Source organism: Musa acuminata, chromosome BXJ2-10, assembly GCF_036884655.1.
Source record: "Musa acuminata AAA Group cultivar baxijiao chromosome BXJ2-10, Cavendish_Baxijiao_AAA, whole genome shotgun sequence".
NCBI lineage: Eukaryota > Viridiplantae > Streptophyta > Magnoliopsida > Zingiberales > Musaceae > Musa > Musa acuminata.
In genome coordinates, this window is record NC_088347.1 from 8,669,787 (window position 1) to 8,682,983 (window position 13,197).

General features: G+C 36.9%; 1 protein-coding gene across 4 annotated transcripts; it reads right to left on the reverse strand.

Moving 5' to 3' along the window:
* Window positions 1-316: 316 nt before the first annotated feature.
* LOC135624282 (protein arginine N-methyltransferase 5-like) lies at window positions 317-12,932 on the reverse strand. Of its 4 annotated transcripts, XR_010491637.1 has the most exons (24): window positions 12,285-12,931; window positions 10,720-10,837; window positions 7,915-8,024; window positions 6,750-6,839; window positions 6,550-6,624; window positions 6,167-6,258; window positions 5,971-6,046; window positions 5,781-5,867; window positions 5,441-5,528; window positions 5,202-5,296; window positions 5,085-5,120; window positions 4,927-4,995; window positions 4,486-4,554; window positions 4,289-4,342; window positions 2,730-2,804; window positions 2,057-2,149; window positions 1,879-1,982; window positions 1,730-1,778; window positions 1,572-1,658; window positions 1,265-1,367; window positions 1,072-1,159; window positions 896-989; window positions 615-801; window positions 317-524 (listed from the first exon to the last, which is right to left on the reverse strand). XR_010491637.1 is itself a non-coding variant. In XM_065127713.1 (23 exons), exons 1-23 carry the CDS (start codon window positions 12,417-12,419, stop codon window positions 718-720), a joined length of 1,971 nt encoding a protein of 656 aa, XP_064983785.1. In that variant the 5' UTR covers window positions 12,420-12,931; the 3' UTR covers window positions 317-717. The 4 variants fall into 4 exon arrangements, 1 of the variants encoding a protein (XP_064983785.1); XM_065127713.1 differs by having other exon boundaries at window positions 317-801; XR_010491638.1 differs by lacking the exons at window positions 317-524; window positions 615-801; window positions 896-989; window positions 1,072-1,159 and having other exon boundaries at window positions 1,315-1,367; window positions 1,730-1,798; window positions 12,285-12,932.
* Between the last annotated feature and the right edge of the window lie 265 nt (window positions 12,933-13,197).

Genomic DNA, 13,197 nt, shown 5'->3' on the forward strand with positions numbered 1-13,197 from the left:
TTAGTACTACCATTCCATCTTTGGAGACATAATTATTATGAGCCACAAGTATATGAAAAAAATGGAACCCTCGTTTGATGATTTGTAATGAATAATACTGAAAAATTACAAAATGAATACTGATGACACTCGGTCTCATCAAGGATAACACAAGGGTGGGCTTTAATTAGTCTGGTCGCAGGTTTTTGCAAGACGACTCTGATTGAACTGTGAAGTCAATTGTTGTGAACGTTTATAAATAAATAACAATCATATAGCAGTCAAAAATGTCTTATACAATCAGCATCAACCATGTATAAATAATAAAGAAGGCTGCTAACACCGCACAAAACAGGTTTAAAAACATTACCACTAGAACAGTTGTATCAATCTGTGCCTATATTTACTCTTAAAACAGTAAATCAACTGTAGATGTATTATCTCCATCCTTGGTTGTACTAAAACATATGAATGGAAATGCACAGACCACCATTTAAGGAATCCAACTAGGAAGCAAAAACCTCGACTTTGAAAACCAATAAGACCTACAAAAAAGATAATTTTTGAGGAAGGCAAGGAAGAGATGGAAAATGACAAGACAAATAAACTTGTTTCATATAACATATTCATCCTACTCATCACTGTCCATCTCATGGCACTTGCTAATATGATTTTTAATTGCTTCACCAAGAAGCTCCTTCATCACAAGCAGACATCGAGGTGGTGCATTGCAAGGATTCATAGCCCAACCCAATATGAGCGGCCATTGCTGTTATGAACTGGTGAAGTAGTGGGAGAAGTAACACACCACTCGTACCAGACCTGCATCATGGAGGGTGATGAAAATGAGGTGGTAATATCAAAAAAGAAAAGAATATTCAGCGATGACCAAACTAAACAACTGAAGCATGGGAACCTTCGAAGCACTTGAGCATCGCCAGAAGTGGACTTCTAAAGGAGATCCTGTAGGTACAAAGAGAGGTGTCCGCAGAGGAAAGAAGATTGGGAACCTGATTGATACACGTGGTGGGAGGGTAATATTAGCAGTTCTATAAAGCGCAAGGGGTTGATGAGATTACATTGAGGTAGTACCAGCTAAACATGTTTGGTGTTGCAGTGGATGGTTCAATGCCAAGATGTACATCTTTATAAAGTGTTGCATCAAAATAGCCAGCAAAACCTATCCAAAACCAACCATGACAGAAATGAAAGCAGACTTGGATATGACCCCTCTAAATGTCAAAACTTCATGAGTAAAGATGTCAGAAACCAGTCAACAGCATACCATGCACCACAGCCGATCCGCTGTCCGAAGGTATCTCAAAACATAACTTTTTATATCTTTCATTGCTTTTCTTAGAGTATTCTGGATGTGTAAATGTGAACACCTGATCAAGAAGAAATAACAAATAAGGTTAAAAAGGACCAAGAGGAATGAACATAACCCCGAAGACCAAGCTAAGCACCACAATTTAAAATCCACAGCTACCAAAAGACAGGCAATAAAAAGATTAGCTAGCTGATTTATGGAATAATGCATCTGCTAATCCAAAATAAAAAAAAACAAACACAAAAATGAGGCAGATTCTCACAGGCTGAGACGGAGCAAGCCTTGCTACACGGTGCAGTTTTACAACGTATGCAGTTTCGAAATGTGCAAGATCCTTATGTGACTTCACCTGCACAAATAAATGTGTCAAGCATTAAACGACATTAAAAGGAGGATGGTTTGAGTTTTCTAATGACATACATCGTTATATAACTTTGTTGCTGCCACAGGTTGAATAAAGCTTGTATATCTGGAGACGTCACCAACAATCTAATAATTTCTTCTATGATAAATGCAATACCAACATAATTAAAACCAAGATCCACTGGGTTCAATAAGAAAGAACTCACGATGACGGAATAGAAATCCCATCTGCCTTTAAAAACGTCTGTGCTCCATCAAGACATTCAGGTGAGAGTTCATTATCACCAAATGATCCCAGCAGCTCACTCACCTAGCACAAGATGATTGTAACACTTCTACAACAAGTATTTCAAAACATGGCACCAAAAAGTGGTAGTTCCTAACCAAGATATCAGCTTTTTCTGGGGCATTCCAGCAACGCATATCACTTGAAATTATAGTAACTATGTCTTCCCATCCTTCCAATTTAACCAAACTCTGTCACAGAACAAGAGAGTCAATCGTGAGTTGCTGACTAGTACATTGTGTACCAATGTAAACATTGTCAGCATTGTCTTTAAATGAAACCCACTTTAGACCGAAAGCCAAATATTGTAGTACTTCAAGCAGTTTAATAAATTCCACTGAGATACAATTATATTCACTAAATAGTATCCACATTCTGGTGAACTTTTAGGGAATAAGAGACCAGAAACTACAACCATTGGGTAAATTATTTCATGATGCAAGAGAATATGAAAGAATCGTTACAGCCTATTTAGATTGAGCAAATTGGAGAGAAGAACGGTAGAAACAAATTTTCTCATGAGGTAATAAAATAATAGTCATAGGAGAAAATTTTAAAATCAGTCATTTTCTCTTCACTCATATTCTTCTCTTGCACTTTCTTTTAGTAATTACCAAACATAGTGCTTATCCCAACAACTGTCCAGAGAAAAAATGAGCCATGCCATCCAGCCTCCATTCAGTTCCCTTTTATTACCATGACAATCCAATAATAACTAGCATCAAGAGACAATAAAACATGATAACCGTCCAAGATTAAAAACCAACTCACATGAAGTGTAATGACGGCATTGGGATTTTTCTCTACAGCATAAACTTTTAATTTCCGACCTGTTTCTTCTGCTGCCTGCAGTATAATCACTTTGATACGTAAGACATCTAGAGACTATGTAAGAAAGACAAAACGAAAAACAGCATAACAGTTGCAGAATGAAGTTGAAGCATTAAGTTTAGCCAGCCTATATAAATCCATGATGAGATAAAGGGCAGTTTTGAGTAAAGCAAGTTTTCTGGCATGTTTAACAATAAAACTTACTAAAATGTAATTAGTTATTACTATTATAGTAACAAGTTATAGAATGAAGTAGACAATGCATGCCTTAAGGATCAATTCCTAATATTTTTTAACTGAAATGGTGGGACAGATATAACAAGGAGCCATAAGGACCCAGCCATCTATAGTTGTTGGCTATATCGATCCTTTCCCCTCATTGAGCTTCGACTCGAGCTATAATGCAATATCACAGGTCAAACCACGAGGCAACAAATTTGTTATTATTTCTGATAAAGGTAATAGAATACCTCTACCCTGGTTCTACCTCTAATCTTAATCCTAATTGTCATGCTTTCCTATACATATATAGGTCTTCTTAAAACATGTCCATACCAAATGAGAAGTCATACTTCATTGTATCCTTGATAAAAACTGCCCTTATTTATTCATAAATTACAAGATTCTTTAATCTTATTTCCTAGGAAACTCGTATATCCATTTCAAGATTGCATTTATTTTTCATGGAATACTTTCTCCTTGGAAAAATCCTTTTCCACCATTTTCCTTTGCAATCAATAAGGGAAAAAGTGTGCAATAAAAATTCTGCAATGAGAGATCAGAGTAAAAAAGACAGATCTGAACTTCGAACAAAAAAATCCCAACTGCAGGTATCACAAATCTAATTGTGTATTCTGAAAATTCCAAGCTAGGAAGCTTCATCACCACTTAATTTGATAATAACACTTCTATATGTTAAGAATTAGACCAAATACTTGTACTATGCAGATGTAAAAATGTCTGGAGTTGATGAGAAGCATAAACAAGACCAGAAAATATTCACCAAAGAAATAACCTAAAAGACCAGTTTAAATATAACCTGTCCAAGATGGCCTAAAGGAACCAAACGAGAAGTTACTGGCCAACAAGAATCCAGAGAAGGGATTACTTAACAGAAAATGACCAAAATATAAGTTCCTTTAAGTGGCAAGCCCAAAGAAGATCTCATATCATCAAATATTCACTATAGGCAAGTTGTCATTATTTCAAACTATTACAAGTCTTACAACATGATATACACTGTCGAATGCAGTTCTGGTAATATGTCCTGCTTCCTAGGGTGGTTTTGCATATTCACCGGTGGTTTCTCTACTTAAAAGAACGTAAAAACTATTGGTGGGTGCATGTGTGAACCCATGTTTTAAAGAGGATGCTCATCAAACATGGTGGTCTTGTAGCCATCTGACAGATTTCTTCCTTTAAGATACCATTTGAAGAGGATTTTTTCCGAGCCAAATTATTCTCAAATGTGAAAGTCATGTTGAGGCAAAAGAAACTACCTGCAAAGATGCTCTTACAAGTGGTCCTCTTCCAGCTCCCACAACCATTAGTACCTTTATGTAGATGAAAATAAATGTTGGTCATTTTAGAATAAAGAAAAGAGAATGCATCATAATACAATAAAATTATCTATTTAACATGTCCCAACACCACACATCTAAAGGAAAATTCAAGACAGATGTGAATTAAATCTCACCGTTATTTTTGTTGATGCATTCTCATCAGGGACCCTGTCAATCAAAGCTTTGCAAACTGCTCTTTGGTACTGTAACATATAACACAACATAAGCCCCATACTTGAGCTAAACTAAAAAGATGAGCTAATATAGCAAAATAACTATACATACAGGATACACTGGGTAATTCTTTTTGCCAATAAAATGTCATAAAGATTAACTAGAAATTTCACTCACTTGAACATGCATTTATCATCAATTTTTAATAGAGTGATGCTGATAATTAGCAATATATAGTAAACCTCATACATAAACTGGTAGCAATTTGTAACAAGTATTACCAAGTGTTAGTGAAATATATTGTCATACAGGATCATATAGTCATATCCAAGAAGTGCTGTACCAGAAATTCAGATGCTCTTATTGCATCCACAAAATAGATAATGATATGGAAAACAAACCTGACTATATTTAACTATATCTTTTTCAAATGTCTCATAAGTTTGAGCCTCCAGATTATCCATAAGAGGCTGTACCAAAATAGAGCTATGACCATTAAGATTTTCATTGACAGGAGCTAATCAATAACTGATTGATGAATATGGCTAATAAAATTTACCTGCAATGGAGACTGCAGAAAGTCCCTATACCCAAGCTGTAAGAGGACTTAAATAAGTTGAATAATGACAGGAGCAGTAATAAAATACTACATCAAAATCCTGATAGTAATTACAACCTCAAAACGTTCTTGCTCAGGAAGAGGATCCATCCGTTGGTATAAGTATGCAATATAATCCAGGTAAGGCCTCAATGCATGCCGAGTAGGTATAACTAATGAAAGAAGGTGGCTTTTTAAGGGAGATTGATCAAAATGCACTCTACGTTAGGTGCAAATAAGCGTGCAAATGAATAAAAAAAATAAAAGACAACTTCAAGCAGTATGCAGCTCCAATGATTCATGACAAAATTTCTGACCTTCAAGATGACTATCATCATCATTAGCAGGCAAAGCTTTGATGCTTTCCCCAGAGATGTTGTGAAGCAAGCTTCCAGAAATTACTATCTACAATAAAAACATTGAGTGAGGAGGATTTGTAGGATGAGCAAAACCAACTTTGCATCTATTAAGCTCACTTACTACATATCATACTAGAAAAAAGTAACACAAAAATATCAGTGATTGGAGAGTATTTACAGCCAACATGGAAAACACAGGTTGATAATTACAAAAACACTTCCGATATAAGAAGTAGGAAAATCCCTTTTATGTTAATTAATGGATAAACAACAAACATAAATCATTAGAAAAACTCACCTGAACAGAATGATTGAAGAACTCCGTTATTAACTTCTGATGTCGTTTTGAAAGACAAGGGTATCCTCTTGCATTGGTTAAGAAGGACTATTAAAACAAGAATATAAACTAATGAGAATTTCAAATGCAAACAAAACAATCAATTTAGGGGTACATTCCAAATTTAGCCTTCAAATCTGAGAAAATGTACATTGGTATAAATAACAGCTGCTCTAACTGGCTCTCCAAACCATCGTCCAATGGAGTTATTCGATGGCAGAGAACTCCTGATTCATGGTTTCCAACTTAGAATCCAACTTTGAGAACCAAAATGTACTTCAGGTAAATTACAGTGGCTACCAAAAATATGGTAAAGGAACAAAAAAGACATGATCATTCTCACTTACAAAATGTCAAGAACTACACATAGTTGACTGTGATGCTCACATAGCAGCCGAAAAGAGTTCCACCACTCCCATGAATCAAACATTCTTCCGCCCTGCAGAAAGCAGTGGGTGATAACCATAGTTTATGACAGGAAGATTTCCAATGAGAAGATCAGACATGACACTGGAAGCAATATAGGCAAATCAGTTCTTAGAACAATGTTGTGATTTTAGTGACCAAAACTAAAGATTGGTTCAATTAGCTGTAATTACTAAGCTTTATGCATCATTAATAGGTTTCATCTTAACAAAAACAATTATTTAGAGTAAAAAGATAGCTGTAAATTGATCAACCATGAAGTAGTCAACAAGTAACCAGACAAGGTATCCACAATTGCACTTACTAAAAAGTCAGAGTTTGCATTTGCAGAACCATCATCCATGGGTTCAGACTTCTCCAATGGTACCCTAAGCCACAACTTATAAAAGAAAGAGCACAATAAGAAATATAAAATAGACAAATTTTGGTACAGACTATAAGAAATATAAAAGAGTGCAACACTGCATTGTCATGCAAATAAGAGATTTAGCTGTGGGAAGATACCTGCATGTTATTTGTACTTTGCAAGATTTGATTTACACATTTTGCATAATTACCACAAGAAGCTCTCCTAGGAGGGGGTAAAATGCAAGCCTGCAATACATATTTGGAAGTATATTATCATTTTAATGCCGGAGGCATGTAGAGGAGAGAACAAGTTATCTCAAGTATCAGCAACAACAACTAATGACCAATGTCCCAATTCACAACATTCAGCTTTATATAAGGCAACACTGGCAGTTAAATTAAATGCAATCAACTCCTTTTTTTTATGTTTTTAGTAAAGTCCTATTAGATCTACCTCTATCTCTCCTAGACCCATTGATTCTGATCAACTCACTTCATCCATCCAATGCATCTATGTATCTCCTAATTAAAATCCCATCTTAAATGGTTTTACCAAGGATTGCAATTTTGCTAGGACTAGTCTGTATCAAACAATATTTACCGGTCTGAACATGAACTGGAACATGGACTACCCCCATTTTGGGCAGTCCAGTCCAGTCCATTTTCTCTAAAAAGAACCTTCAATTATGGCTCACAATTTCACAAATCGTGAGCCCTCTTCTCCATATGTGTAGAGCCCGCTATCGTCTAATGCCGCCCACTGCACACCACCAACCTCTTTGCTAGGTATGCTTCTTCCCCTTCCTCTGCCGCCTACTCCTCTTCCTCCTTCCTCCACGCCTCCTCATCTTCCTCCTCCATGCCTCCTCTTCTTCCATCCTCTTTTCTTCTTCATCTTCGGTACATATCGGTATACCGACACAATACACCAATACTGGCGGTCCATACGGTCCAGCTTGGGACCTACCCAGTATGAGATAGCATGCCTTAGGTTTTACCTTATTCTATCCTCCATCAAGGATACATCTAACTGTTCAAAACATTATCAAGGATTCCATGTAGCAAACTTCAACTTTGACTATCTTAAGGCCAGATAGTATCTATCTCATATGAATAGAAAATAGATACATCACTGATATGGATGATTAGATAAGGATATCTGGCATGGGTGCTAGGCAAAAAGTCATGCATAAATAGGCATGCACCAAGATCAAAATATATAAGAAGAAAGAGAAGGCAAACGACTGTCACAAACTCTTCTACCATCACAATAGTAACCCATAACAAGATACAAATACAGAAGACTTGCAAGAGTATAAACCTGCAAGGATAGATGTGAAGCCCATGCAATTTCTTGCTTCAATGTAATTTCTGAGTCTAATCGAACTTTTTCATCATCCGAATCTAAGTCAATCCATGAGCTAATTTTACCTAGACAAAAAGTTAAAACACTTCTGTCAACCAATAAACAACATCCCTGCAGGCTAACAGGCAAGCAAAATAACATAATTTATTAACCTGTAACAAGATTAGCAAGTGACAGAGAATATGTAACACATGATCATTTAATTTTAGCTTATTGAGTTTTGGAAGCACAAATATCTATAGATTTGATAATCATGATAATCTAGTGTTCCTTCAAGTACATAATTTGAACCAAACCATACATTGATTCTTTTTTTTTTTCACTTACAACTTGGTTAGCAATGGTGAGAATATGTAGAGAAAAAAAAAACCAGTTGCTTTTTTTTCAGTCTCTTTTCAAGACTCAGTAGGTATCGGCATACCAAGACTCAGTACAATGATATGGTATCAGTTCTTACCCTGATTGGTACATCACAAATACACGAAATTGCGAACCTTGATTTGTGCAACATGCGATGAAATGTATCAGTATAAGAACCGAACCAGGACAATTAAGTGACAAACAAGTTGGTAATAGACTGATTTTTTCAAAAAACATACTGTTATGAGTGTGATTATATAACTTGGGAGTGACATTATAATAATGACCAAGTTTGCGTACTTAATAGTGAAATCTCCATTTGTGTATACATGAAAGCTTGACCATTTAACAGAATAAACAGCTTCTTGAAATTGGAAATTAAAATCACACGCTGTTACAAAAATGATGTTTTTAAATCCAAAGCATTATATTATGGGCAGAAGATTGGGACCATTAACCCAATTATACAACTTTAGAGAGATAATAATTTGCATATATATAAATAGAAATGCTTGATATGGGTAAAATTATCCCATAAAGTAAACTCCAAACTACTTTTTCATATACTATGGGAAAGGATTGTCACAAATTAAATAAGAATATAGCCTAGTTCATGAATTAATTCCAAGCTACAACACACCAGAAAAAAGTTCATAGACACCATTTCTTTATCTTTGAAGTTCTTTTACTTATTTACCACTTCAATCCTTTAAAATACCACAATTCCAGCACAAGTTTCAAAAATTATGCCGAATACCAAAAATTTCTCAATTTTTTCATGTATATCATTCTATATATTTCCTCCCAATTTTTTGACATAATCGTTGTTAATGAGCCTGCTACCTGACCACCTGTGATCTTCCCAGCTTCTTATTCTCCTCACATCTTAGTTTCACATTCCCACCTTTCTATCAACATTCTTAATGCTTTACTTGGATGTCATATTTCACCAAATATACATTTCCTAAATTGCATATATGTATTTTCAAACAAAAAAATATATATGACAATTGTAAAAGGTTCCAATAGCAAAAATTTAAATATATTTCTTTTTAATTTAACTGGGAACATGGAATTTTTTTTCACTTCCATCTGGAGAAGGTGGCCATCAGGCCTCATCCTGCATGTGCACCAAGCTACAAGCACTCTTTTGTCATGATCTCTAGACTCTCTACCTTCTCTTTGATATTTTTCTCCTATAATTGGGTTACATTAGAGTAACAAAACATGCTAAATAGCATCTCACCTTCTCTAATGAATGATCTTATACATCAATGTCTCTAAAGTTCTGCCTTCCTAGAAATTGTTTCAGCCCTCCAATCAGTTACCATTCTTTTACAAATGTACTTGTAATGAATGCAACCAAATGCTTAATTGTACTTATTATCAAAATGAATTATCTTAACTAAGGATCGTAATTTCGTACCGTACCAGAGTTCGAGCGTAGCTCGGTATGATATAGTACAGAGTACCGAGCAGTACACCAGGGTGTACCACTCGATATATATATATATATATATATATATATATATATATAAGTTTAAAAAAAAGGCAATGTCGCCTCCTTTTTCTGCCCGCGTGGGGAGAAGAAACCGAGGTTTCCTTCTCCCCACGCAAAAAAGGGTGATGAGGTGATGTCGCCGCCTCGTTTCATCTGTCCACGTGGAGAGAAGAAACGTCGCCTCGACAACACTCTGTTTCTTCTCCCCACGACGTCGCTGAGGCTTTTTCTCCCCACGCAGATGAGCAGAAGTCGCCGACGACGCCAAGGCCTCGTCACCTCAGACGAGGAGGTGACATCTCATCTGTCGCGTCTAGCTAGGGAGGGCGACGACAGATCGGGACCGTCGAGGAAGAGCAACGCCAGATCTCTAGGTTCTCCCTTTTCTTCTCCCTCTTATTTTCCCTCTTCTTTCTTCTCCCTCGGCTCTCCCTTGTCTAATATCACCTGGTAGCGGGCAACGACGGTTGAAATCGACCGCCACCGACCGATTTAGGGTGGTAACGGGGCGAAAGCAGCCCCAATCGACGATATCGGCAGGTAGCGAGCGATCCGCATATCGATCTGGTGGCGGGCCGATATGTACCACCTAGTACGAGCGATATTATTCGAAATTAAAATCCTTGGTCTTAACCCACCCTTTAGAGAGGAGAAAAGAAAAACATATGGCAACTAAAAGACATTCACCTTTTTTTTTACATGTGTACTTATAATGAATAAAACTAAAAGCTTGATTGTACTTATTATGAAAATGAATTGGCTTAGCCCACTCTTAAGAAGGAGAAGGGAAAACCTATGACAACTACAAGCCTGAAGGTACTTAGTCTGAAAATGAACAGCATAAACATCAAGATATACCCATGTAAACTGCACAGACACTGATTGCATACAAAGCTTACCAACAACATGACTGCTCCATTGTGAAGGGCTAAGAATTAAGTCAGATGCTGCAACAGGTAAAACCAAAGAACCACTTCCTCCATTACTCATGGAACTAGGCCTATAACTAGGATCAATCTGCACCAAGCAGTCAACAAATAAGTATGAATCTGACCAATGACAAAGACAAAGATCAGTATTAACTAGATGGGATTATAAAAAATGTAAGCCTTTGAGATTAACAAACACAACATTAGAAATTGCATTTTCTCAGACTTCCTTGCTTAATGTGTTCCGTATAATTTCTAAGAAATCTAGATCAGAAAGAGGCAGTTCTACAAGAGATCCAGAGATAAGAGGGTCAAACAGATTTAAACATGCAGATAAACATACAACTTGTATGATAAATATGTACACATCACGAACTACCTTGATGCACCAAATCCTTCACTATCAGCACAAGTTGCGCAAAATAGCATGTCATAAAGATTGTAGTACTTAAATGCAACCAAACTTATAAGAAATCTGTTATAAAGCAGCCAGATTATATGTTGCTGATAGTCCATTCAAAGAGATGATAAAATAGGTTATAGAAGAAATGAAAGACACCAAAGAAAAAGGTTGAAGCATATACCAGCTAGTTTTATGGTTGATTATAACTTTTATGTTCAGAATGCTACACGATAATACATTAATAGCTAGTATAAGCTAACCACTGATCAGTATAATTCTGTTAGAAGTATTCTGACTACAATGTAACTCCTAGTAATAAATATACAATCATGAAAGAACGTCTGCCATACAAGATGATACTTTTCATACAGTGTTACGTTTACAGACACACAGATATGTAATGACCTTTGCAACTTCCTTTCTTTTGTTATGGCTCAAAAGCAGAAAATATCTTTTGGGTTGCCACTCCTTTACATCCACACAGTACTCAAAAGACTAAAAAGAATACATAAAGATGCTTGCTATTCAGAAGTGGAAATTCAGGATTTTCTTGAATGTCTGATTTATTATTCCATATGATCAGAAGCAGAGACAATAAAAATAATCTAGTGTAGATGCTTCAATGTGCATTACGGCACTGAAGTGTATTAGTTTTTTAATAGGCAATCTTCCGAAATAAGAGAGTGGGGGCCATTAAGGATAACCAAAAAACTGCTCAAAACATAATCATACAAACAGCAGTAAAGGCATCTGACGAAGAGTCTCAATTCATACCACTCGAAGTTAAATACCATAATTTCAACATTGTTGGTGTGCTTATAAACCACTCACACATACTCATAGACTGGTGTGCCTGACTTCTATTGGATTGGCTAATTGACAATAATTAAATCATTTTCTTGTCCACTGGTAGCTTTCAGCTACCATTACAAAGTCACGAATTATTTAGACCCAAGAAAAGAGCAGGAATATTGAATTTACGCAGAAAATCAAATCTAAGAATTTTTTTTTTTATCTAAGAATAATTCCTGCTCCTCATATAGCTTAAAGTAGAGCATCCAATCCTAATATGAGAACTCACTTGTCAACAACAAATAAGGATCAAAGAAAAGAGCAGGAAAACGTTACCAACCAGAGGAGCTACTATGAAGTCAAAACCACCAGAAAGGCTTTCAGTGAGGAGATGAGGCATATCATCATGGAATTCCGTCTCCACTCCACAATACCGTGACTCACTTTTGTCCCCTGGTCTCTGCCCAAGCGGCATTTTGGAAGCAAAGCAACCTAAATCCTCTGGGCGAGCAAAAATGTGCTCTCAAGAAAGAGCACAATAGAAAAGAACCCTAAAGATACAGTCTTTCTAGAATGAATTGCGACTTGTACCCAGTCTACTAGAAGATGAGTGTAAAACAACAAAATAGCAATCTTTGGCTATTCCTGGTGTAAGGTTTCAAGCCTCCAAAGGGCAAAGGCAAGAGAAAAGACGGAAAAGAAAAAGGAGCCGTAAGGCAAAAGATCGACTCTCTACGGGTCAAATTCCAGGGACATCAGCTGCACAGATGATTACAGTTCACAATCCCAACAAAAGGAAAGGAATGGAGGAGCCACTGCAGAATCGCTAAGAAGAAGGCGCTGAGGAGCAACAGCGAGACGAGGATTGACGACCGAGTGACCAGCCGCTACCGTTTCCCTCCACAAACCCGACGACCGAGAGGCGGGACGGCGAAGCGGCGAGGAATAGGGTTTAAGCGGGGTTCCTACGCCAAGGGCCGCTGTCGAGGCTATATAAAGACCCCATTTACAATGAGCGGAATGAGGCCCCGAAACCGTTACACGCTTCCCGTTATAAAGCATCATCTTAGCTGCTAGAACCCGATTGCAAATCGATCGGACTCGGATTCCATTTCCCGAGATCCGTACTACAAATGATTGCAAAGGAATCGGATTCGGATTCTAGGTCCCAAGAATTCGGTCCGAAACGCGGCGCGACGAACCCCTGCAGACTAGAGATAGAGCCCCGTGGTATCCAACTCGGCCAAATCCAT